The sequence below is a fragment of the Fonsecaea monophora genome, assembly GCF_001642475.1.
Source record: "Fonsecaea monophora strain CBS 269.37 chromosome Unknown Scaff8, whole genome shotgun sequence".
In the NCBI taxonomy this organism is placed as follows: domain Eukaryota; kingdom Fungi; phylum Ascomycota; class Eurotiomycetes; order Chaetothyriales; family Herpotrichiellaceae; genus Fonsecaea; species Fonsecaea monophora.
The window spans coordinates 1-23623 of NW_019173939.1; the positions used below are offsets into that span (position 1 = coordinate 1).

The 23623-nt window shown below is 53.9% G+C and overlaps 9 protein-coding genes across 9 annotated transcripts; 3 read left to right on the forward strand and 6 right to left on the reverse strand.

The window, feature by feature from the left end:
• Positions 1–1690: 1690 nt before the first annotated feature.
• Positions 1691–3034, reverse strand: AYO21_01902 (hypothetical protein; the record flags this gene model as incomplete). The annotated part of the gene is made up of 1 exon (XM_022651883.1): positions 1691–3034. The coding sequence occupies one exon, from the start codon at positions 3032–3034 to the stop codon at positions 1691–1693; it is 1344 nt and encodes a 447-aa protein (XP_022515627.1).
• A 4226-nt stretch (positions 3035–7260) lies between these two features.
• On the forward strand, positions 7261–9351 carry AYO21_01903 (hypothetical protein; the record flags this gene model as incomplete). The annotated part of the gene is made up of 2 exons (XM_022651884.1): positions 7261–7630; positions 7685–9351. The coding sequence occupies 2 exons, from the start codon at positions 7261–7263 to the stop codon at positions 9349–9351; spliced, it is 2037 nt and encodes a 678-aa protein (XP_022515628.1).
• Positions 9352–9773: 422 nt separating this feature from the next.
• Positions 9774–10541, reverse strand: AYO21_01904 (hypothetical protein; the record flags this gene model as incomplete). The annotated part of the gene is made up of 1 exon (XM_022651885.1): positions 9774–10541. The coding sequence occupies one exon, from the start codon at positions 10539–10541 to the stop codon at positions 9774–9776; it is 768 nt and encodes a 255-aa protein (XP_022515629.1).
• A 537-nt stretch (positions 10542–11078) lies between these two features.
• AYO21_01905 (hypothetical protein) lies at positions 11079–11966 on the reverse strand (the record flags this gene model as incomplete). The annotated part of the gene is made up of 1 exon (XM_022651886.1): positions 11079–11966. The coding sequence occupies one exon, from the start codon at positions 11964–11966 to the stop codon at positions 11079–11081; it is 888 nt and encodes a 295-aa protein (XP_022515630.1).
• Positions 11967–12377: 411 nt separating this feature from the next.
• AYO21_01906 (hypothetical protein) lies at positions 12378–13785 on the reverse strand (the record flags this gene model as incomplete). The annotated part of the gene is made up of 2 exons (XM_022651887.1): positions 12378–13610; positions 13666–13785. 2 exons carry the CDS (start codon positions 13783–13785, stop codon positions 12378–12380), a joined length of 1353 nt encoding a protein of 450 aa, XP_022515631.1.
• A 2372-nt stretch (positions 13786–16157) lies between these two features.
• On the forward strand, positions 16158–16997 carry AYO21_01907 (hypothetical protein; the record flags this gene model as incomplete). The annotated part of the gene is made up of 2 exons (XM_022651888.1): positions 16158–16654; positions 16748–16997. The coding sequence occupies 2 exons, from the start codon at positions 16158–16160 to the stop codon at positions 16995–16997; spliced, it is 747 nt and encodes a 248-aa protein (XP_022515632.1).
• Positions 16998–17698: 701 nt separating this feature from the next.
• On the reverse strand, positions 17699–18768 carry AYO21_01908 (hypothetical protein; the record flags this gene model as incomplete). Its single annotated transcript, XM_022651889.1, has 2 exons — positions 17699–18465; positions 18696–18768. The coding sequence occupies 2 exons, from the start codon at positions 18766–18768 to the stop codon at positions 17699–17701; spliced, it is 840 nt and encodes a 279-aa protein (XP_022515633.1).
• Positions 18769–19634: 866 nt separating this feature from the next.
• Positions 19635–20966, reverse strand: AYO21_01909 (hypothetical protein; the record flags this gene model as incomplete). The annotated part of the gene is made up of 1 exon (XM_022651890.1): positions 19635–20966. The coding sequence occupies one exon, from the start codon at positions 20964–20966 to the stop codon at positions 19635–19637; it is 1332 nt and encodes a 443-aa protein (XP_022515634.1).
• An 891-nt stretch (positions 20967–21857) lies between these two features.
• AYO21_01910 (hypothetical protein) lies at positions 21858–23606 on the forward strand (the record flags this gene model as incomplete). The annotated part of the gene is made up of 1 exon (XM_022651891.1): positions 21858–23606. One exon carries the CDS (start codon positions 21858–21860, stop codon positions 23604–23606), a length of 1749 nt encoding a protein of 582 aa, XP_022515635.1.
• Between the last annotated feature and the right edge of the window lie 17 nt (positions 23607–23623).

Here is a 23623-nt window from a genome sequence, read left to right on the forward strand (position 1 = left end):
GGGGGGCGCTGCGCTTCGTGGTAAATGCATGGGCTCATGGGAGATTTTTTGCCTCCAAGCACGGGGGGCAAATTCTGTCAAAATCATGTCCTCTCCTCTCCTCTTCGCATTCGCTACACTTGTACTGCTACGTCGTCAGGTTCCGAAAGTGGTAGGTAGGTAGGTAGGTAGGTAGGCGGGTATCTATCTAAAGTTCCTGATGATGGCCGAGAGGAGACGAAAGCAAGACAAGGCAGGACAAGACAAGGGCATGTTATGTCCGTCTACCCGGCCCCCCTTTGCCCTTTGAGACCAACGGGTCTCGTCTTCCTCTACCTCTATCATGTGGAAATCGAAAGGGTGGCAATATCGATCGCTCTCATTCGGGACAACAACGACCCGGTCTTGCAAATATCGTGTGGATGTCGCGTTCAAGGTTATCCGCCGACTCGCACACGAGTGTGTGTACCTCGTACATGTACCGAGTGGATAGGACGATGTACCACCGAGTATAGGGATAGGGATAGGGATAGGCACGAAAAAGGGGGGGGGTTGGGGGAGATCTATTCGCCCGGAATGGACGTACATGCTTTACGGAGATTGTCTTTACACACACACACACACAGATATATACCTCTACATTAGGTACACACGATACATCGCATCGGGTGGACACATCAGGCACATTCGATAGACAGGGCAGAAGGGGAATAGGGGCAGCGCGGCAGCACGGCATGTACCAGGGCCACGCACGGGTTGGGTTGTTCAATCGATCGATTAGAATACAATAGAAAAGGGGTTCGGGTCAAGGCATATCGAATCAAATCAAGTCTAACATGTGCGCGAGTGACAACCCCCCTCCGACCTTTGGGACGGCACGATTGTGGAAACTATAAATATGCAGATCGGAGCGGCGAAAGGGGCAATGATCTCTTCACGCTCTTCTCCTGATAGGAATCAACTTCAACGCACTCGATATGGCCATGAAAAGGCACTGAAACGTTGTACGCATGCCTAGAGCAAAAGAAGAGAGAATACGGGACAGAATCGTACAGGGGTCACATCGTGTTAGATACCTGGAGTCATAGGGACCCAAATCTGAAGGATATCTTCAAATAGTACTCAATACATGTGCTCATTGTAGCCTCTGGTCAAATCAGCCACGCAGTTGGCGACAAGACCCCCAATAATAGCACCATCGCGGGTTTCGATACCCTCCTCAACCTCCTTGCCTTTGCCCTTTCGTCGGGCGCAGACCAAATAGACAAACCGTAAAAGTCGGGATATCATAATACGTTGTTCGATGGTGACGCGGTGGCAATACGATTGCCACTTGAAACAATGATGCTGTCAAAACAAAACGCCTGCCCAACCCCTTTCATATGCCGGGGTATTTTTGTTGCCTAGTGACCTTATCGTGTTCTTGGTCCAAATCAACGCATGTAATAAAGGCACCCGTGTTTTGTCCTCCCAAGTCGTTGGACCAATACCCTGTCCAAGCCAAATCCATTCTTCGTAATGCGCTCGACCCTGGTAACGCAACAGAAGAATCGCTTGATCTGGCAAACCCCGTCATTGCCTGTAGTCATATCCTAAACGCCAGCGCTATGCAAAGGTATCGATTAAGACAAGCGATTCACCTCCTCACGCACGAGGAGGCATCACAATATGAGAGGAAAATCTGATGATCGGAAAATGTTGCGTCGTACAATTACAAGGATGGGTGATAGAAGGACGTGTCGAAGCTCTCGGCCGCCTGCGCGAGGGTGTCGAGATCTGAGAACCCCCGAGTCAGAGTGGGTGGCATGGGTGGCAACAAGCCAGTGCCCACCAAGGTGGGATCATGGGTTTTGCCCAAGGTAGGGAGTTGCCCGAGGGGAGTGCTGTTCAGGAGAGGATCATCGCCCAGAGGAGGATAGAGGGACCCGGGGGATACACTCTCTGGGATGGTCTGAATGGGCATCAGGACCTGAGGCGGGTCGTGATAAAAAGCAGACTCATCGACATTGAGGGGAGTGTCAATAGCTGTAGGAGCAAGGGAAGTAACCTCGGACAATGGCGAATGGATCAAACTGGACCGCCGGCTGGCTTCGGTGTTGATCTTGTCCAGCTTGTGGTGTTGTTTGGCTTTCTGCGCGTCTTTGGTGATGGCAGCCTTGCTTTTACGCGTCGACTCATCGCTCGTGCTGCCCGACGCTGACATACCCTTGTGGGTGCGCTCGTGTTGCTTCATGTTGTCTTTGCGTGTAAAGGCTTTGTTGCAGATCGGGCAGTGCACCCCCTTCTCTCCCGTGTGTTTTTTTCCATGACGCGCTGCATGGCCCGAGGTGGTGAAGGTTGCCTGGCAGTTATGTGACTGCGCATATGGGCAGGGATATTTGTTCTTTTTTCCAGGAGCGGCGCCAGAGCTTCCCGAAGGAGAGGTTCTGGCTTGTTCGCCTGCAGAAATCGAGGGGATGAGAGGTGGGACAGGCGCAGTCGCAACGGCCGTCGTTGAGTGGTTAGGGAGATTTTGGAGACTCGGATGCAGCGGCGCGGGCACAATAGGATATTGAGCAGGGGTGAGGGGATGCATCAGCTTGCTCGAGAATTGATCGGGCATGTTTGGGGTGATGATCAATTGTTGTTCCAGGAATGGGGTGACGGTGGTGGGAGAAGGCAGGTAGCCCACCAGGTCTTGGCGCACGAGCGGGTCATAGTGTAGCATGCTGTTGTCCACATAGTTGTACGGCGTTGCAGGCGACGGAGAGGAGTCCATGCTGAAGCTGGAACCCTTGGACGAAGTTGACGAGAGCCGCAACAGAGGCGGCGAGCCGACCGAGGACGAGATGGACGATGCTCTCGCGTACTTTGGTTGACGCAGGAGACTCGGCCTCTCTTCCCGCTGCGACGGAGAGTAGGATGGAGAGGCAGATGAATGGCGAGGTTCACACTCGGACTCTGGCTCTGGAGAAGACTGTCTGGATTGTCTCGAGCGGATGACAAAGGATGGACAATCGTTGTCGTTCAAGATCGAGAAGAAACGTGCTCCTCGCGATTGCGTCTGTACATCCATTGTTGGACGCACTCACCACGCGTCCAGCGGACAGGCCGCTGGTCCAAAATGAGCTAGAGAGAACAACTGCGCAGGCCAAGTTAGAATATGCAAATGGTTACTAGGATTGGTACAAGACTTGGGACGGGTACATACGCCTGGGAAAGGCCGGTGACAATGTCGAATGATTTGGGATGAATCAAAGGTTCAAACGGGGAGAGGGAGGTACACTGAAGGCGGTGGTCTTCTTGGGATGTCGCACTCTTCACAGAGGGAACGATAAGCAGTCACACACAGAGCAAGACAGATGCAACCCGCGTTGCTCAAGGAAGTGGCCGGATGAGATGTGCTGGGCGGCGAAAGGGTAGCACGCGCGAATGGATCGAGGATTGATCTATAGCAAGATGGGTATTGGATGGACGACTAGAGGATCCGCGGCAGGTGGTATAGAAGAAGCTGTAGCTGTCGAGAGATCCCGACAAGAGAAAGGACCCTTGAGAACAGGGACAATCAAGGGTATGTATTGTCTGTATAGCCCTTTCTACTCGACGCAGAGAGAAAGAGGGTCGATAATGTAGGAGCACGGGCAGAGGAAAGGGTCTATGAGGGCAAAGCTGGGATTCTTTGAGCCGGAAGTTGCGCGAGGGTCATCTCGGTGGGTTTGCAGGTTTTTGCGATTGCTGGCGTTCGGTGGGGGACGCGATCGAGGATCGAGCAGATGGAAAAGTTCAGAATGGCATATGGCGGCAGACGGCCCCAGGGTTGAAGCTAGCGAAGTCTTGCAATAATTGGATCTTCTCCACGCGCAGGTTTGGGTCTTCTCGTGGGAGCAATGTCAGCGGCGGCGGGAGGTAGCACCACCATGGAGGGTTGACGAGCAATGACTGGCCGAGTAGCCTCTAAGCTCAGAGCTTAGGCCCCGTTGTGGTAGATTAGGAATGATTTAGTCTGCAGAACTGCCTTCTATTCCCGGCCTTGAGGGAGCCCTCATGCAGCCTCCATCGGCCGATGCTCTAAAAAGCCACAGGGACCTTGGGATGCGAGAAATCCTTGAATCTCGTTGGCCTCCGCGACGGGAGCATTTTCCTTTGCGGCGTCGTAGCCAACAAGGCCCTGCAGCACGAGTGTATTGGAAAACCCATTGATGTATCAGCCACCTCTTTTGTTGTATTTACATCTCTTTCTCTTCATTAAGTAGCCCAACGAGACATCGGAACGTGCTTGGTGCGGAGAGAGAAGGAAGGCGACCGTAGACAGCCCCCGTGGTTTATTGGGATCACCAATGCCGTCATGCCACCAATGTATCGCAAAATTTAGACACAGGTGAGGTCGAAGCTTTTCCTGGGAGCAAGGGGTGATCGGCGCGCATCTGTATCAGCCAGGACCGCTGACCTGGCGACGGTGAAGAAGTGCAAGGGGTGAAGGGGCCTCGCTAGTTCTGTTGAGGCAGTCAGGGAAAATCCTCTCCCAAGGTCATGATGCTAGGGATCAGGCTCGATCGACCGATACACGAACAGATCACGATCCCCAAAAGCTACTGGTGGGTCGGAGAGTCTCTAAGTTGAAAATAAAAACCCCGTCTGGAGATGGACCTCCGCCAAGGACGTCAGAGGAGCCAACCGCTGCTCCATCCCCAGCCAAGGGACACGCAGTCAGACACGGGAGAACGAACCCAACTTGGACCAGTCAGAGCGTTGATGGAGGCGGCAGGCTCGTGGATTTTTAAAGTTTGGACCAGGAATGCCGGAGTGGGTGATATCGGGAGATCAGGGAATTGGATAGGAAAGGAGAAATCGAGCATAGGTTCTACTAGGTATTCGGCTCAGCGGGTATAGCTTAGTCCTTTCAGTATGAACCAAATGAATAGTGCGAGCGGTATGTCTATCAAGAACAAATACTCAGATAGGCAGGAGCGCGCTAGAATTCGAGAAATAACGGTACTACTGCACATGAAGAGAAAGAAATACTTGGCATACTACCCAGTCGAGTAGCATTGGTACTGGTACAGGTACTGGTACTAGTATGAGCAGAAGCCCAGCAACAAGGCCGTGGGGCAGCACTTTTCCAAGGCTTCCTTCTTCCTCTTCCCTCCCCTTCCACCTCAGCTGACAGCCGAACCAGGAAGAACCGGCCCGTGACATCATTGGCGATCATGGAAAATCCGATCCAGGCCAAAATCCTCGATTGAAAGTCAGGGTCTTCTTCGTGCAGCTGCGGGGCAGGAAACAACGGCCAGGCCCACCAACTCTATTTTGCCCTACTCGTAGGTACGAATGTTTTCCTCCATTTCCCAGTTGAAACACCTCCGACAAAAGCTACCGCAATCAGAAAGCGGTAACTCAAGTATGTGAACCCAGAGGACTCCAGGCATACGACCGAATTCTCTCCCAGGTAGCCCTTTAAGCATCTACGTCCCGTCTCTGCATCCACAACATCCGCAAACCTTCGTAACTACAAAGTGAGACACGATCGTTGACCGAGGACAAAGTGTTCTGCGAACACATCGTTTGCGCCGAAGATCTCATCTGATAGATTTTTGATCCGACCAGGGCTGCGACTTTGGTGGCATACCTCAGGCTTTTCGCGGGAATCGGTGAAACGGTGGGAAATCAAGCATTGAAAAGAACAGGGGGTTTGAATCAACCGAAAAGACTGGCAAGAGAAGAGTATAATTTATGGCAGGTTCGAGAGTCTGAATTGGGCATACTCAGATCCGACTCACAGCATAACCATCCCGGGGATTCAGAGAATATATTTAGTGGTTAGAGTTCAATTTAATCGCACAGGAAATCAATTCCGGGCATTGATCGGCACGTGGCGGGAATCTCTACACTCGAGATACCAAGGGTCTATTGACCTTAGGACCTTTTTTGTCCGTCTCCCTTGTGCCATGACGAAAATCAGGGCATTATCTGCTGCAGGGGTAATTGCTTCTTTGAGGCATGAGGCTGTCCTGTGATCTGGCGCAGGGACTTGTATTATCTGCGGCAACCAGATATACGAGGAGAACTGGGCTGAAGGCGACTTTGCCAAGCTGGGGGCTTTTCTCGAAGCCGAATCGAAGCATGCATTTGTCCGCCTCATTATTCTCGATTTGTCGTAGGTTGTTGTACTGGAAACCTGTTTGTCTTCTGGCAAGGCTGTGTAACTGCACCAAGGCGCACACAAAGGTCGGCCCTCCAGAAAACCCCCAAGACCGATTGGTACCACCCCTCTCGTTCTTCATATCCTGTAAGAAATGGCGGCAATGGTGGTGAGCCCTGGGTGATACCATCAATTCAATTTTCTATACTCATAGGAATATTGGACAGTGGGCAACGGCACTTGAATCTCGACTCCAGACTCCAAAAGCCATTCAACTGCTAGGATTGCCCTTGGTCCATGGCATCCACGGTTGCTGACGTGGCAATCGATCAGTTGTTGTCTAGCAGAGAGAAGGAATAGCCACTATGCAAGTCGATTGGTCTGACATTGGGGTCTATGAGCATAGCCTCGTTAGCCACAGCTCCTTCAAAAGTGCCCGTTGAGCTACGAGGTAATAGTCTGGTACCCTTCAGCCACCGCCGCATTAAGGAGGGGGGGGATTCCTCACTTCTCACTTCTGCCTCAGTCTCATTCCACCAACTCTCTGTCCCTGCACTAATTTATTGCCTAGTTGAGATGCAAACTTCAGCGCGCCCAGTTGCCCGACTGACCAGCTTCAACACAGGCGAGTGAGGCCTCTCTGGCACTCTAATTGGGCATTGTTTGCTGCCTAAAGCCTCATCAGTTTGGCGCCCGGGACTCAAGCCCGACGGGGTGCACCCAGCCCGACTATTACGTAGCCAGGCTCTGCCCCTCCAAAGATCACCTGCCCGCGGGCCTTTCGTACTGCGAACTTCGCCCACTGACGGGCCCTTTTGTGCTGCTCCCAGTTATACCAGCCACCACTTATACACCAGCACCACTCTTGCAATTCCCAACATTCAACAGGGCATCAAGGGAGCCTTGCAACCCGCCAAGCAGCGCAGCATCTTGCCTTTTGTTTCATCCTGCTTCAAAAGCAGCCCTGTGTCCAACTTTACCATCACAATTTTCCAACATCCCATCTCGACCGCTACCAAATCAGCCAATTTGACGTTTGCCGCGATCGAGTTCGCCACGATCCGACCCCTTCCGTGGTTCCAGTCTTCTTCTGGGCTACATATCACTTTGTCAATTCAGTTTCTCTTGGCTTCACTTCTTCTGTTACCCCACTCGCAGCGACAATGTCCTATTACGACGACGACCGGCCTCGCCGGCAAAAGAGCACCCGCGAGCGATCTCGAAGAGATGACTATGAGGACACAATCTACGATACAAGCACGAGAGACACTCGCATAGTCAAACGGCGCGATGACAGTGTTGATTCGATTGAAGAAGTGTCCCGCGACTTTGCCCCTGGTGACCGCGGCACCGTCTATCGTGAAACCACTGTGCGCAAGAGTGGCCATCGGCCCGTCCGTGCTAGATCCTCTGATGATCGCTATTACGATGATCGTTACGATGACCGCTCATATGTTTCGCGGCGCAAGTATGAGGATGACTACGTCGTCGTTGACAATCCCAAACGTAAAAGCCGTGACTATGACGATAGACGTGAGCAATGCTCCCCTTCTATACTTGTCGCCTCCACTGACTGATTCATCGCAGGTCGCTCTCGACGCTACTCCTCCGACTACGATTCTCGCAGCCGCAGCCGCAGCCGTTCACCCCCAAAGAAAGAGCGCAGGAAGTCCACCACTGAGGAGCTGTTAGGATCCTTTGGCCTGGGTGGTATTGCCGGTACCCTGCTCGGAAAGAGTAAGAGTCGTGACAGGTCGAGATCCAGTTCGCGCGACGGCCGTCATCGAAGCCGGAGCCGAGCTGGTCGCCGTTCGTCGTCCGATCGATCGCGAGCCCAAAGCAAAAGCCGTGGCAAAGTTCGAAGCGAACAAATCTCCCAAGCCATCAAAGCTGCCGTCCTGGCTGGCGCTGGTGAGGCATTCCGTGCTCGAAAAGTTGAAGGTGGTTGGGGCGGCGAAAAAGGCAAACGGATCATCACCGCGGCCTTGGCGGCTGGAGGTGTCGATGGTTTGATTTCGGACAAGAACGACCCCCATCACCATTCAAAGCGCGACATTCTGGGCTCTGCTATTGCCGGTATGGCGACCAACCGCATCATCAACGGGCCTCGGTCGAAATCCCGCGGCAGAAACGGAAGCCCAGACAGCCGTCGCGGCCGGAGTCAGTCCCGAGGCGGGCTGGGAGACCTCGCTGCTGGCGGCGTGGTGGCAGCTACGGCAAAGAAAGTCTTTGATTCAGTCCGCTCTCGATCGCGTGGACGTGCTCGTTCTCGAAGCTCATCGTCGGACAGCCGTGGTAGTCGAAGCCCTCCTCGGCGCAAGCGGAGCCGAAGCGTGTCTGCCTTTGCGGCCAAGGGTCTTGCAGCACTGGGGTTGAAAGATGCCGCGGACAAGGTCGACCCCAACCGTGAGCGTGATCGTCGCCGAAATTATGACGACTACTACGATGATGGTCGATCAAGTCGAAATGGAGGATATGGATACAGTGATTCCCGAGATGTAGGTACCATTCAACCCCACTTTGGTTCTCCTAATGGCGGTCCCCGTTCCATGAGCGTACCCAGGGGGCCGCCTCCTGGCTACGAGCTCGACTATGGCCCACGTCATACTGGTGACCCAGAAACAGACTCCGATTCTGACCTCGGCTCCAGTTCCGAAGATGAGAAAGAGATAAAGAAAGGTCGCAAGAAAATGTTTATTACCGGAGGTCTTGCGACGGTCGCGACCATCCATGCCGCGCACAGTGTCTACCAAAGCATGGAAAAACGACAGACGAGAAGAAGGGCTGTAAAGGAGGGTGATATCACCGAAGAGCAAGCGAGGCGAGCAAAGAACAAGAACAGGTTGCAGGATGCTGCGAGTATTGGAATCGCTGCCCTTGGTCTGAAGGGGGCCTACAGTGAGTGGCAGGAGATGTCTGAGGCGCAAAAGGAGGCCAAGGAGGAGAAGGAGAAGCGTGAGCGACATAAGATGAAGCGAGAAGCAAGGAGACGAAAGATGAGCATGATTGCCGCACACAACTATGCCGACAGTGGCTTTACAGGGAGCATGCCCAGTTTTCCAACATATTCTCAGACAACATACCCTCAGATGCAGTATCCGGCGTTTCCCCCACCACCCGGGGCATCATATGATAATGGGACAGCTGTCCACTACGCCGATGACAATCCTTATGGTGCCGTCACCAACCCACCCGCCTACGTACCAACTCCTCCTCCCTTCCCTATGGGTGTTCCCAGAGCAGACACGAGATAACAAGATGACAAACTGTGTCTCCGTACGGAGACCAAACATGGCACTCTCCCGTGTGTTCCCAGCAACAGGCGTGGCGAGATTGATCATTCCAGACGATACATTGGGGTCTTGGGTTCGTGGGTACCCGGCACAGACCTGGCATTCTTTGCGACATTCTTTACATTTCGGTCATTTGGCATGCGTTCCCCCTGAGATGATGGCTACATATGCTCAAACCGGATCGGTTTTGGCTACGATTATTATGACCCCTCGACACGATCAATGAATACGATAACTACTTTTGTGAGAAGAGAATATTCTCAAAGAAATGACAAAGCTCATCGTTCCAGTTCTATCTGATCTCCACGTTTTGACGTATGTTGGTTACTCAGGACGATACCTCACCGTGTAGTCCGTCACTCCACTCAAGCTATTCAAGGCATTCAATCCTCAGCCCTCCCATTCCCCAAGAGCGGCCAGTCTGATCTGAACCCGACGCGTCCTCTATCCGGAGCGCTCTCTTGTCCTCCCCATGCACCTCCCATCGGATCTCCCCTCCCCAGCCCTCCTGACATGTATGCACCGCCGTGATGAGTGTTGGATCGTCGTCGAGGCATTCCCTGACCGCCGCGATAGTCGTCGTGGGGATGGGCGTCGTGCCACCACGGACCACGGAATGAGGACTGCGGCATGGAGCGATGACCACCAGAACCTCGTGACGACGTGAAGCGCCGAGGAGCCGACCCGAACCAATCTTCTTCCTCGACGACCACGGCGGGCCCTCTTCGTCGCTCAGCGCGCCCACCGCGTTCAAAGAACCGCGAACCTCCCTGCCAGCCGTGATAGACGGTCTCGGCACCACCGAACATGTCATCAGCAGATCTCCAATCCGGCCGGGCGCGGAAAGCAGGCGCAGAGCCCGCATCGGTGTGCCTCCTGGTGCTTCTCCTTCCGCCGGTGCGCAGTGGGGGCGACGCGCCGTCGCGGCGGTGGTGCCACCCGGAACTGCCTCCCCACCAGCGCGTGTCGTCTGACTCGAACCTATTGCGCGAGTTGTCACGCACGATCCGCAGGTTCCGCTCGTCGTGGTACCGGCCCCCAGGGCTCTGGCGGCGGCGCTGCTGATCGACCAGGACGGGGCGGCCGTCGCGACGCCAGCGCTGCATGTCCCGCGACGTGATGTCCGCTGGGGTGGAGTAGCTATTTCCCATGGTTTTTCTTTCGTTACCGTTCCGCTAGGTTCGAAGAAAGGGAGATTCTTTGTCCAGTACTGCGTGTAATGCAGAGTGCGCTATGTTAGTCTGACTCCCGTGGGATGTTTGTTTTGATTGCAGACCTTTGGGGGGGGGGCCCCAGGAAATAATGCGTCTCGATGATGGATCGTGCCTCAGACTGGGAGAGAGGAAGATAGAGAGAGAGAGACTGAGGTATATGGGACATATTGAATGGTTTATATACTGCTACAAGACGACGAGGCTGTGCCGTTGGTCCAGGCGCAAGGGTGAAAGAAATGCGCGGTGTCATGATCATTTGTGATTGCCATGAGAGTGACAGCTTGGTTGTGTCCCTGTCATTCTTCACTCTTCAGGTGAAGTACGTTCGCTCGCTCTGTGACTTTGGGAGTGAGATGGTGGTGTGGGAGGCAGTGAAACACATCACTCCATCACACCATAGGGAGAGGAAGTCGACGGCGTGTGAAACCCAGGTTCATCGAATATCGCGGTGAGAGGGGAACAGAACGAACAGCTTCAGTACTCTCGCACCCAGTGGGCGCCTCGCCTCACAAGAGGCGTTGCTCTCGAGTGTCGGATATGGACGTGCGTTCGAGGACTTGCGGCGGCATGAAGTCGTTCTGGAAGACGGCTGCCAGCTTCTGCTTCCGATCGCCAGTGAAGATGCGGGCCGTCAACCAACGTCACCCTCACTCCAAGCCAATGCGGATGGCGCGGGTCGACGTATACCTTCTCACTGCGTCTGACTCTCACAGGAGGCCGGCGGTGCTGGCGCTCACATCTCTGTCGTCGGTCGAATGGCCTGCGGCACGGTATCTGACGCACGTCCTCCGTCGACTCGCTCGGCAGACCGGCGTAGAAGCGAGGGTCCCAGTTAGGGGGGAGAGGAGCATGAGGCATCATCTGTCCCGGCCAGTTCTCTGGGTTCGGGTCATCGATCTCTGGCTCCTCATCCAGATGTCGTGGATTTTCATGTCGTCGTCGTCGTCCTCGAAGATCGCTTTGCGGGTGGCGCCACAACGGCCTGGCAAGCGGATGATAGTGTGTTCTCGTTCCCGGCGGTCGATGCTCAGAGACTGTGGGAGGAGACATTTGCCATCCCCCTGACGAATAAGGCTTTGAAGACGAGGACGTCGTGGAGTGCTGACCACGGCTTGAGGGATGGGGTTCGCTTCCACAACGAGATACTCTTGGAGAGCGACGGCGTCCTCGCTGATGGCTTGACCGCCGTCGTGCCCGCTTCTCGGGGACTCTCAGCTCGTGTTTCGCTTTGGACAGAGCGTTGCCCATATTCTTATGCCGTTCGGGTTTTGAGAGGGTGCGCGCCCTGTTTGTGAGGAGGCAGGTTTGATAGTGGTTGCTGCCTTCGTTGGAAGCCCTGCTCTTGTGGGACGGGGACACCATTGTGTCGTGGAGGAGGAGCGGGTGTTACCCTTTGAAGTGACACGGTTGGACGTTGTTGTTTGGTGGACCAAGCAAGAAACACGAGGGTTTTGGTCTGAGGCCCGTTAGTAACACCGTTCTGTGACCATCACTCGGCGACAAACAAGCCCAACTGGTTAGCACAACGACAAACATCACCTCTGGCTCTCTTGGCTGGGTAGACGAGAGGCGGACTCATGATAGTTTGTACTACCATCAAACAGAACTTGAGATTCACTAGACGGGTTCAGCAAAACGGTTCAAGCTGCTTCATAGACACCTCACCGGACACATTGCGAGCCATAGGAGAAATTTCTTAAAACAAAGAGGAACAGATAGGAAGAAGGCTAGGAGAAATGGAGTCTTGTCCTGGATACTGGTCATCTGGCCCTGCTAATTGCCCTCCCGCATGGATCTAAATTTCCTTCGGAGCTCCGTGTCTTTAATCTCGCCAATGTACACATTTGCGCTTCTGGCAGGCGTCGAGGCCAACGGCGGTGGCTTCAGCTCGTCTTCCGTTTGCAGCTTCGATGCGTCATGCCCAAAAAGCCAGTCCTTCCTCTTGGAGTTGGCCCAGAACATGGGATTGTCGAAATTGTCGTGCTGCATCAGCTCGTCTCGCCTGTCCTTTTCAGGTCCGTCGTAGAGGTGCCACCAGGATTGTAGGATCCGCGTGTTTTTCGCCACGTGCGTGGCCCGCGGCAACCTTTGCCTTTCGTAAGCTTTCAGCGCTTCGTGGAGATCGTCGTACTCGCGAAGAGCCGCTTGCAAGGTGGCAGCATCTTCCGTCGCTTGCGCTGCCCCTTGTGCCATGTAAGGCATCATCGGGTGGCAGGCGTCGCCGAGAATGGCGACTTTGCCGCTCGGATGGACCCATCTTTGGAGGTGGTCAAAGTCGGCCAGTTTCCATTTGAGATATGACCCTGTGAGTCCGCAGAGCTTGCGCATGGGTGCACACCAGTCCGCAAAGCGTTTCACCAACTCGTTATTGTCGGCCTGGGACCGCCATTCTTCGTCGCCGATAGGTTTGCCCACGTCCGTTGCGTGGGTGATGTCGATGATGATGTTGTAAAGCTCTCCGCCCCGTAATGGATAGCCGACAGCATGTGCCTCGGGGCCCAGCCAATGCATTGCCCACGCGTTGTCGAACAAATGACGCGTTTCTGGGTCATTTCGCAGTGGTTCGGCAGGCACCAAGACTCTGTACGCGACGTCGCCCGTATCTTGGGGGTCGACAGGCGTTCCGTTAATAATATTCCTAACCGCAGACTTGATACCATCGGCACAGATAACCAGGTCTGCGGTCAACCTTTCGCCCGAGGCCAGGGTCACTGCAGGGGCGTCAAAGTCATAGTCTTGGACTCGGCTATCCATCTTCAAGGTAATATTCTTTCGCTGAGAGGCCGTGTCGACGAGGAGATTGATCAGGTCCGCTCGATGGATGAAATAGTATGGTGCTCCATACTTGGCCTGAACGTCATCGTATGAAACATCCTTGATCACCTTGCCGGTCCAGTCCAAGAAGCGAATTCCGCCAGCCTTCTCCTTTTTGATTTTGTCAAAGTCGACGCCCCAGCTCTGACTCAGACGAGATGAGTTGGGAGGAACGCGAATGCCAGCACCAACCTAGTCAATACATGAGCCTGCAAAGCACCAAGATGAAGCGCGTCACCATCCATACCTCGAGGAATTCCTTGGCTGCTTCTAGCACAGTGACTTCGTGGCCGTCGGTTGCGAGAGCCAATGCCAAAGAAAGGCCGCCGATGCCCGCGCCAACAACAATAACCCGTAGATCTTTCATAATGCGGTTGGTGCTCTTTGATTCTTTTCGACAAAGACCTGGTCAGGATGATTCTGCAAGTGGTGGTCCTCGATAACAAGGAGTCTTTGAGAGTTGACAAATGTTTCCTGTCTCTTGCTTCTGGAATCGAAGTATTTGAGAAAGGCTGTTGATGCAGGCTGATCGTACATTCTGCGGGATGACATAGCCGCGGGCAAACTCCTAGGCCAATCATGCACAGCTTGTATTCTCGCCTCGGTGTTCGTGTAGGGCATGCATATAGCTAACCCATCATGTGCCCTCCGCTTAGCAAAGAGTCGAGACTGAGGCCCCTGTTTCGGCGTTATTGAGCCCCGAGCAGAGTGATGTTGGAGAAGATTGAAAGTATCAATGGAGCGACGAGGAAACGCCGAACGAAACGGAAAGAATGAATTTTGCCGAGAAGAGAGCTCATGCCCAGTCTCGGAACTACTGTCGATGCAGAGAGAAAACCATATAGATTGATGCCAACGCTGCTGCTGCCACTGCTGTTTGGTGTCCCCCCCTCATATCGCTAGATATCGAGCGCAATGTACCGAGGAAGCTTTGACAGGTCACGATCGGAACGGCGACGGAACAAATACCGTCAAGTTAACGAGAGGTGAGACCCAAACGAAACCATCGTTCCGAGCCAGACAATGGTGAATTCGGAGTAAACAGGGGTGGGCAAACATTGTGCGGTTCTTCCTTTACTTTCCACGTTCAAGAATCAGTTATTCACCAGGTGTAAGACATCATGCGTCAACAGTGCGGGGTCTGGCCATGCTATTTGATATTTTGCACGAGCGACCATTTACGCCGAAGGTTCTCCATTTGCTTGGCCTCGACAACAACGTCCAGTAATTCAAATATTGGAGGGGATAACAGGTCGACTCGTCCAAAGTCGTGCTAGATCGAGCTGAAGTGTCTTTGAGACGCGTCGCCCAACCATGCGCAAGTAGGAATTTGGAACCGAATGTACTCGGCAATACCCATATCACCCGGGTATTGAATCGCCAGCCTCGTGCTCTGGTTAGAGAAGTGAACTATCACTTACGGGGAGATGGTGGCCATATCATGTGCGTAGATCTGTTCAATAACTTGGTCAGCGCCAGAAGGTGCAGCTACCCAGCAGCTACTAAGTCCCTAGTTGCTAGTGGCCGCTAGTCCCTCTAGTACTCACTACCTACTACTAGTCCCGGCTTAGTTTCACTTTATTGGAATTAGAGTAGGCCAAGACTTTAATCTTTTGTAACGTAATTGTGCGGATATCCGAACGACATCAAGTTGCCCGACCATCTCCTGACCATCCACCGAATACGAATGCCACCTCAGCTCCGACAGCTCATCTCCAAAATCCTTTCCCATCGGTAGAATTCCGAGAGCACACGCGGTCAATGGATCCCTCTTCACTCAGCCCACCTTGTCTATTCCGCACTATATCGAAACAAGAACTCCTACCTCATTCGGAATCTAGAAGAATGTCACGTATGGCTGATGATTAAGGTAGAATGTTGATCCCCCACCGCAACCCTCCAAGTCTCTCCTAAAATGTAATACCCTTTGTTCCCTCTGCCCACGACTGCACCGTCTCTCGATGCCGGGCTCAAAGTCAGCCTTTTCTATTGCTTTCTCTCCTTGGGCTCGAGGAGGAGAGATGTCACGCCCCAACCAATCACTTCAAAGCCTCGACAAGTGCTTGCGTGGCCCAGAATCACTCGAAAAGGTAGAGTGACTCAAAACAGATAGCTGCTCTCCCAGTCCATCATCTCTCTCTTCGCCTCCGTGGGACCAGCTACGGCGAAATGTCTACAGCTGCTGCGAAGCCTTGGCCAGAACCTGATGTGGCCATGATACAAGGTATGGGAATGGATTCGTTATGCCGCAGACAGCGTCGCCAATCCAGCCTGCTCGAGTGCCAAGCAAGCAAGACTTACTCTTAGAGCTTATTTCAACGAGGTATTAGACATACTCACCTGGTGGTAGCATGGCAAGATGGCTTATCTGCGAAGTGGAGAAGGGTCTCGAGCCATAATGGCACAAACACCCCTGTTCCTCTCGATTTGGCGCCATCTAGGAAGACCCTGTTAAACTGTTATATAGTCCTGTGGATTGTTCAGCACCAAAGCGCTCCCATCTAGCCGAAACTTATGATCCTCCAGGCAAAGGAATCGCAAAGCTTGACCCAGATACACACTAGGAGTCGCCCGATTGTCACCATAACGTTGTACCGCGGAGTATCCACTCGGGAAATAGGATCTTGATTGACGTTGTCCGACACGTCTGCTCGTATGGGACCCGCTGGACACGAGCCAGTTTCCCAGGCCCAGGTTACCGGCTCGAGAGATCTGATATACATTGGGTCTGAGGCCACCATGCCGTTGTCGAAGATGCAACACCACGAACAGTACAGCCGGTCAGCAACAACTACCACTCCAATGAATCTAACACGTCGTTCTGACAACCAGGTCTCTCGACACAATTTGTTCTCGCCGGCCCAAGTGATGGAAGGATTCTCTCAGCTCTCGGTTGGAGATGGAAATCCGCACCCCACACTGATCGACCGGCATGCATCTCAATCGTCGATTTCGAGCGTACCCTCGTTGGATTCCGATTACATTACAGACACAAACTGGCAACCCTCTATCGGCAGTCTATATATACCTTCTCTCCAGGATTCAACCTGGTGGTTAGAACCTTTTGGAGAGGTCCAGGATCCTCCACTCGACGCAGACCCGTCTATTCTTTCTGGGGATTTGTCGCAACTAGCATCTCCCGTGGACGGTCTGGATGGCAGCATGCTCCCCCAGGGACAAGTCGACACGAAACTCGACCGCAAGAAGGAACGGCGGAGAGAGCAGAATCGCCAGGCGTGAGTTTCGTTCTTAACACCCACCACTCCTCCTTCTGCAAAATCTCCAACTCCTGACAAGGAAAAACGCTGACGAGGCTGAGTGAAACCCAGACAGCGCCGCCACCGCGAACGAAGACAACTGAACTTCTGCCTCACGCAGGGCAAGGTCGCCGAGCTGCAGACGGCTCTCGCCGCGGCGCTCGAGCAACAGAAACTCGTCAAGCAGGAAAACAGCCACCTGCGGGGCCGGCTAGCGTCCCTCGAGGCCGAAGTCGACTGTCTCCGGCGGAGTCTGTCGCCGGCGACGTTTGAGGACGGCAAAGGTCTCGAGACGCCCTCGGAGTTTGAACTGGGCACGTGAGCCAACAAATGGGGATCCGAGGATCCAAATTAAAATCCCTCATTTGAGAATTCTCCAGGGGGGTGGTTGGTTCCTTACTTGATATCCCACCATATATGACGCTTGACGAATTGAAAGGGACGGATGGGATCGGCGCATTTTTCGAATTCACCCTGCACCACATTACTTGTGGAAATAGAATACTAGGGGGCAAATGCACGTTGTTGTATTAGACGGACGGACGGGGAGTTCAGCTCCAAAAGGAGTAAAAGCGAAAGTCTTGGGAGGACTGGAGTATCGTTCTTTTAAAGGGACTCGAGCTGTATGTGTGTGAGAGAAAGCGACAGAAGAAGGGAACAGGAAACATTTCTACTTTATGTACTCTGTATATACAAGTACGTTAGCCACAACACACACACACACACACACACACACACACACACACACAGGGTCATAGTTGGTATAGAAAACGGGATATGGCCAAGAACAAGGACGATAAAGTCTGCCGAGTACCCTCATTCCATACCTCATATCTCGTACCCTACGTAGAAACTGTCCCACCGCCCTCTCACCTTTGTGAGTCTCCGTGGATGATATCGAGAAAGCCGCCCTCGCCTCCCCCCTTTCCCTTCGTTCCCCTTTTGCGCCTGCCCCTGTCAAACATACTCGGTACGATTCCTCCTTCGTCGCTCCTCCCCCATTCTACCGAGGTACAGACACCACTACTCCTTCCCTCCCTTCTTGATCAAAACGCCCGTGACGTGCGCCACCGGGGTATACTCGTCGGCAGAGGACAGGTTGACCTGGGCCCAGCCGCCGTCGCGGGCCTGGGCGACGTTGAGGAGGGTGTCGACGGTGTCACGGGTCAAGCAGCAGCCGCCCATCAGCTGTTTCCAGCCCATGAGCATGTAGAGGTGCTGGGCGAGGCGGGCGGGCCAGTGGTGCGTGTTGAGGACGTGCTCGCAGAGGACGAAGCGGCCGCCGGGCTTGAGCAGGGCGTACAGGTCGGCGACGGTGGCGGCCTGGTCGGGCACGCCGCACAGGACGCGCACGCAGACGACCTCGTCAAAGAGCTGCAGGTCCGCCGGCGAAGTCCCGGCCGACTCGGACGACACCAGCCCGGCCTTGATCAGCTGCGGGAGGATGGCGTCGAGGTCCGCCGTCGCGGCCAGGACGTGGTACTTCCCCGCCAGGCCCGCCTGGGCCGCCTTCTCCCGCAGCTGCGCGTGCATGCTGACGCCCGGCTCGACACCGTAAATGGCCGTGATATTCTCCGGGTGCGTGAAGCGCTTGACCTGCTCGCCCGACCCCGGCCCGACGTCGAGGACCACCCCGCGGCACTGCGCCAGCAAGGGCGGGAGCTCCTCGGGGATCTGCTCGGCGTACATGGGCCCGTATTTGAGCCAGAGCCGCGCAAACGCCTTTTCCTTGAAGGCGTGGAAGTCGCTGAGCGGGAGGAGCGGGTTGTTTAGGAGGGTCAGGCCGAAATCTGGGCGGGGAAGAATAGTCAGTAGAACAATGGGAAAAATCGATCTTTGAGAGCACAGTCATTTCATATCGCGCCTGTTCGCACCCCGTATCCCGGCCTAGCTGTGGGGTTTATCCTTCCCCCAGACCCATGATGTATATGGCCCGGACACAACAACTTTCCCAGAATAGGAGAGGTGAAGCGGATGCGAAAAGAAACGACCGGGGACAGAGACGAGGACAGGAACTCACAGCAAACGCTGACGCCCATGAAGATGGGCGGGAAGACCATGTCCTGGATATACTGAAGCAGCGCCGGTGCCATCGTTGCTGAGATCCTTTTGTCCTCGGTTAATCTCGCGTAGGTGGTATGTGGATTTGTTATTTTGCGTCGTATTCTCTCCCTCTCTCTCTTCCTCTTTCGCGTATCTGTCTTGGGTTCTTCAGAATTCCACCCTCTAGATCCCAGCAGTCCGGCGATCCTGCGACAAAATGAACCCTTGCGTTGCGGTTTCTGGGTAGTCGTGGGACAGAATAGATTGGATCGGATAAGATCAGATTAGACCAGGTTGGCGTCGGTGGGGAAGTGAAAGCAGGGAGTGTTTTGAGAGAGGAGAGGTTGGTGTGTCTGGGCAATGTCTTTCTCTTCCTCTTCCAATTCCAATTCTACGCTCTTGAATAATTATTTCCGAAGACTATATGTATGCTCGGTTAAGACGATTGGGCGTTGTTGGAGCAGGCCATGTGGCTGGCAGTTTACCGAAGCACGGTGAGCAAGATTGAATTGAACCCCGCGCGTCATGGAGTGGTGGAGTTCTGGAGTTCTGGGAACGAGGCATATACTTGGAGCTGTGTTTTTGGTTCTAACACTGGGTTGGTCCCTTGATGCTTGGACTATCCATCCATAGCCTCGGGCCACTCCACTCCGCCAAGGTACCGAGTACAGGATGTAGGTAACACCATCAACAGGGTCAAAATATACCTGTACCAATCTATTACCATCACGCCAGTCGAATACCTTTTGTCCTGAAATCCATGACTCTATCATATCACATCCGAATCACCAACACATCGCAAACATGTATGTAGCACATCACACTAGATCATAGTAAACTCAGAGTAAGTAAATCCTCTCCCAAATCCTGCGCCAGCAATCCACCACCACAAAATCCCCTACATGTACACGACTACTCAAACCTCTTGCTTCTCGGTGTCGTCGTCTTTCTTCCTCCAGTGCTTCAGCGGCAGCCGATTGTTCAACTTCTGCTTTTTCCTCTCGGCTTTGGTCAACTCCTTCTCGTACTGTTCAACACAGGGAGCATAGAACAAGGTGCCCGTGACTGCCCCCTTCAAGGTGCCCAGGGTAACAACCAACCAAAGCAAAACAACCGCGACAGAAAAGATGGTGCCGAGAACTTTGAAGAACTTGCTGGGAATCTCTTTTGCCAGGGTCGTGGTCGAGACGGCAAAAACACCCAGCGGGAAAGTGAACCCCCACCATCCCATGTTGAAAGGGAATCTGCTCCGTGTGATGCTGGCTATCGCGAAGAAGAGCCACACGAGCCCATAACCCCAGATCGCAAGGGCGATGACAATAGAGAAGCTGTAGATGACTTTGCCCGCTTCCGGACCGAAATTCTCCGTCTGCGGGAAAACCTTTGCGCAGACTTTTCCCAGTTGCATGAGCCCGAAGCTGCCCTGCCCCAGAGGACCCAACGGCAAAAACACCGAGACAATGACCTCGCGCGGCGGCAGTCGGTGGATCGTCAGGCGATGGAAATACATGACGAGCACGACCATGGCGAGCGGAAAGCCCGTACCCCAAAGCACATAGGATACCACCACCGTCCAAACCGCATGCTGAGGGTTGGGGAGGTATTCGGCCACAATGCCACCCGACGCGGCCGCGACAATCGTTGCCACAATCGGCAAAAGCCAGACCGCGGTCATCTTGGAAAGCTCACTCTGATGGATGTGCATGATGACGAAGGGCAGCCACATGCAAGTGATGACGGCAATGGCCACGTCAATCCACCACAATGTCCAGGCTAGAGTGGTAGCCCATACTCCCCAGTGTTCGACACACACAAAGACCACCATATTGACAATCGTCGCGAGACCCATGGGGAATGTGCCGACAAAGAGGGACTGGACCGGGTGCCGGATCATGGCCATGAACAGGCCAGGGAACATGGTGTATCGCAGGATGGAGATCAGCAGGAAGAAGCAGAAGAGGCCGATGTTGAGGCAGAAGATAATAACGGAGAGCCAGTACAGCCAGTCACCATTGTAAGGGAGTTGGTGCAGGAGGATAGACGCAATGCCTGTCCCCATGGTGGCTGCGAACCATGATGGTGTGAAGTTGAGCACCACTCTCCTCCACCCACGCTGGTTTTTCTCTGCAAACTTCTCGAGCAGTTCGTCCTTGGCTGTCTGGTGTTCGCCATTCTGGCACTCGTGAGGGAACTCTTGTGACGCATCCCGCGCGACCTGGCAGTTGGCGTACGTACCAGCGGGATCCATGTTTGTGACTTATGGGAGTGAACGCTTGAGAGGGTCGACTTGTTGGCACCCCAGAGAGGTATATGAGGTCGGAATAGCCCTGCGTAGGGAGTGACAGAGGAGGCCCAAACTCGGCAAAAGGTTCGTGTCAATGCTCGGTGACGTAGATACGAGAGATGAGTAAGGATGGGCGGTATTCAGGTGGTTGGACATGTGAATGGACGATAGGCGAAGAGCATGGTATTTGAGGTTTCCCCCCCTGGCCGAAGGGCAAGTCTGTGAACAAATGAAAAGCATTGTACACGTTGGCTGGCTAGAATAGTTCTGCCGCTCTCCCGGTGTCTCGAGTGGAAACTGGTCAGGGCTGAACCCGTATTTTGCCGGCACGTGACCGACTGCCGATCCGTAGTGACAGCTGGTTCTATCATCCTTTTCGCTGACAATAACACTTGCGTGGCTGTGGTTGTACCTTTCCCCTTCTTTTCCGAGCAGTGGGGTATCATCAACCGAGTAAGATCGGTGATCTAAGGCAGGTGGATAGATGGAAGTGGAATCTTGGCTCCTGCGCGATGCATTGGAGGATCGACAAGGCTGTACGAGGCTGAGCGCCAGTGCCCCGCAGTCCGCACTTCCGCGTCGGTGAAGGCAAAAGGGGGGCCACGATCAGCAAACACCGTCTCTTCAAGATCACTCTCATCTCCTCATCCATGTCAAGCAGCGGTCGCCTCAACAAATACCCATTACTGCATCAACTTTCCTTTTGCCACGGTCTTATGCCCACGCTTTCGGTCGAGAAATGTTTGTCATAGAGAGACTGCAGAATCGGAAGTAGACGAAACTCCGCAGCACCCACTTACCCCTGAAGCCTCCGTGGCCTTGCATACCATCCATTGTCTCGCATGCTCTGTCGTCATGTCCAAGTTGCCTCGATTCCACGATGTCGCTCAAAAAATATCGACCCTAGTGACGCGGCCCCGGTCAGGCTACGCCACGCCGGGAGACGGTGCGAGACTATTATTGCGTGATCGAAATAGGTCCATCAGCGGAACCAATCGGGTACCGCATCCGAACAGACCCAGGTTTCTTGTGCCTTTAACTGCGTGGGCGTTCGTTGGTTGTACCGTCCTCGCAGCCTCCGTCACTGCATGGTCGCCAGTAGCATATGCTGAAGCGCCGCCTACAGAGGCTAAGAGGTGGATTCGCCTGGAGGAGGTCAAACAACATGACCGGGACTCGGAGCGGAAATGGGTCATAAAAGGCACGCGGGTGTTTGACATTACAGATTGGATAGCAGCGCATCCTGGTGGTCCCGTCATTCTGCATGCGGCTGGCCGCTCAATCGATCCGTATTGGAACATTTTCACCATCCATCAAAAGCAAGACGTGTATGATGTGCTCGAAGAATACTTCATTGGCGAGATCGATCCCCGGGACCTCGTCGATGGTAAAGTCGCTGAAGATCATGTTGAAGATCCCTTTGTGAATGATCCCGTTCGAAATCCCCAGCTGCTCCAACACACCCAGAAGCCCTGCAACGCCGAGACACCAAAACCCTCTCTCGAATCGTACCTTACCCCGAATGACACCTTCTACGTGCGCAACCATTTGTGGGTTCCAGAGTTGAACGAAAAGACCCACACCTTAACTGTGGAGCTACTAGACGGAACTGAAAAGCAATACACCCTCCACGATCTCAAAACCAAGTTTCAACCATTCACCATCACCGCGACCCTGCAATGTTCTGGGAACCGCCGGAAACACATGTCCGCTGGAGCAAGACCGGCGATTGGCCTCCAGTGGGACGTTGGTGCCATTTCAAATGCTCAGTGGACCGGTGTTCGCTTGAGGGACATTCTCCGCGACGCAGGATTTCCTGTCGATGATTGCGATGCGGAGGAAGCTAGGCACGTCCAATTTGTCGCCGCCGAGGCCTACGGTGCTTCGGTTCCCATAGAAAAGGCCCTCGATCCAAGAGGGGATGTCATGCTCGCATATGAGATGAATGGCAAACCCTTGCCACGAGATCATGGCTACCCCTTGCGAGTACTAGTGCCAGGTAACACGGCTGCGAGAAGTGTCAAATGGATTGAGAAGATCGTCCTTGCCGAAGAGGAGAGTCATTCACAGTGGCAGCGGCGGGACTATAAATGCTTCGGCCCCAATCAGACTGCAAAGGATGTGGACTGGTCGACTGCACCCGCTATTCAGGAGACGCCTGTGCAAAGCGCCATTACGTCGGTAATGGATATATCTTGGAGCTCTCGCCATGGTCGACCGTCATTGCAGAAACACGGTCTGGATGAAGATGCTGTCCAACTTAAAGGATATGCATATAGCGGAGGAGGCAAGAAGATTATTCGAGTCGACATCAGCGCCGATGGCGGGAAAATCTGGCAACAAGCGCATCTCCTTCCGGACGAGTCGAAAGGCCACAAAGCATGGTCGTGGAAACAGTGGGAGTCCGTGATGCCAAAGCGCCTCGTTGGACAGCAATTCGTCGTCAAAGCCGTCGACGAGAGCTACAATTCTCAAATAGAATCGTACGAGGCTCAGTTCAACTTTCGTGGCAATCTTACCACCGCTTGGCATAAGATTGACTACCCTCGCGCCGGTGATGGCCCTCGAAATGATGTCGAGGCTGAAAGAGGCCCTCGGGCATAGGCTTCTGAACACCATGC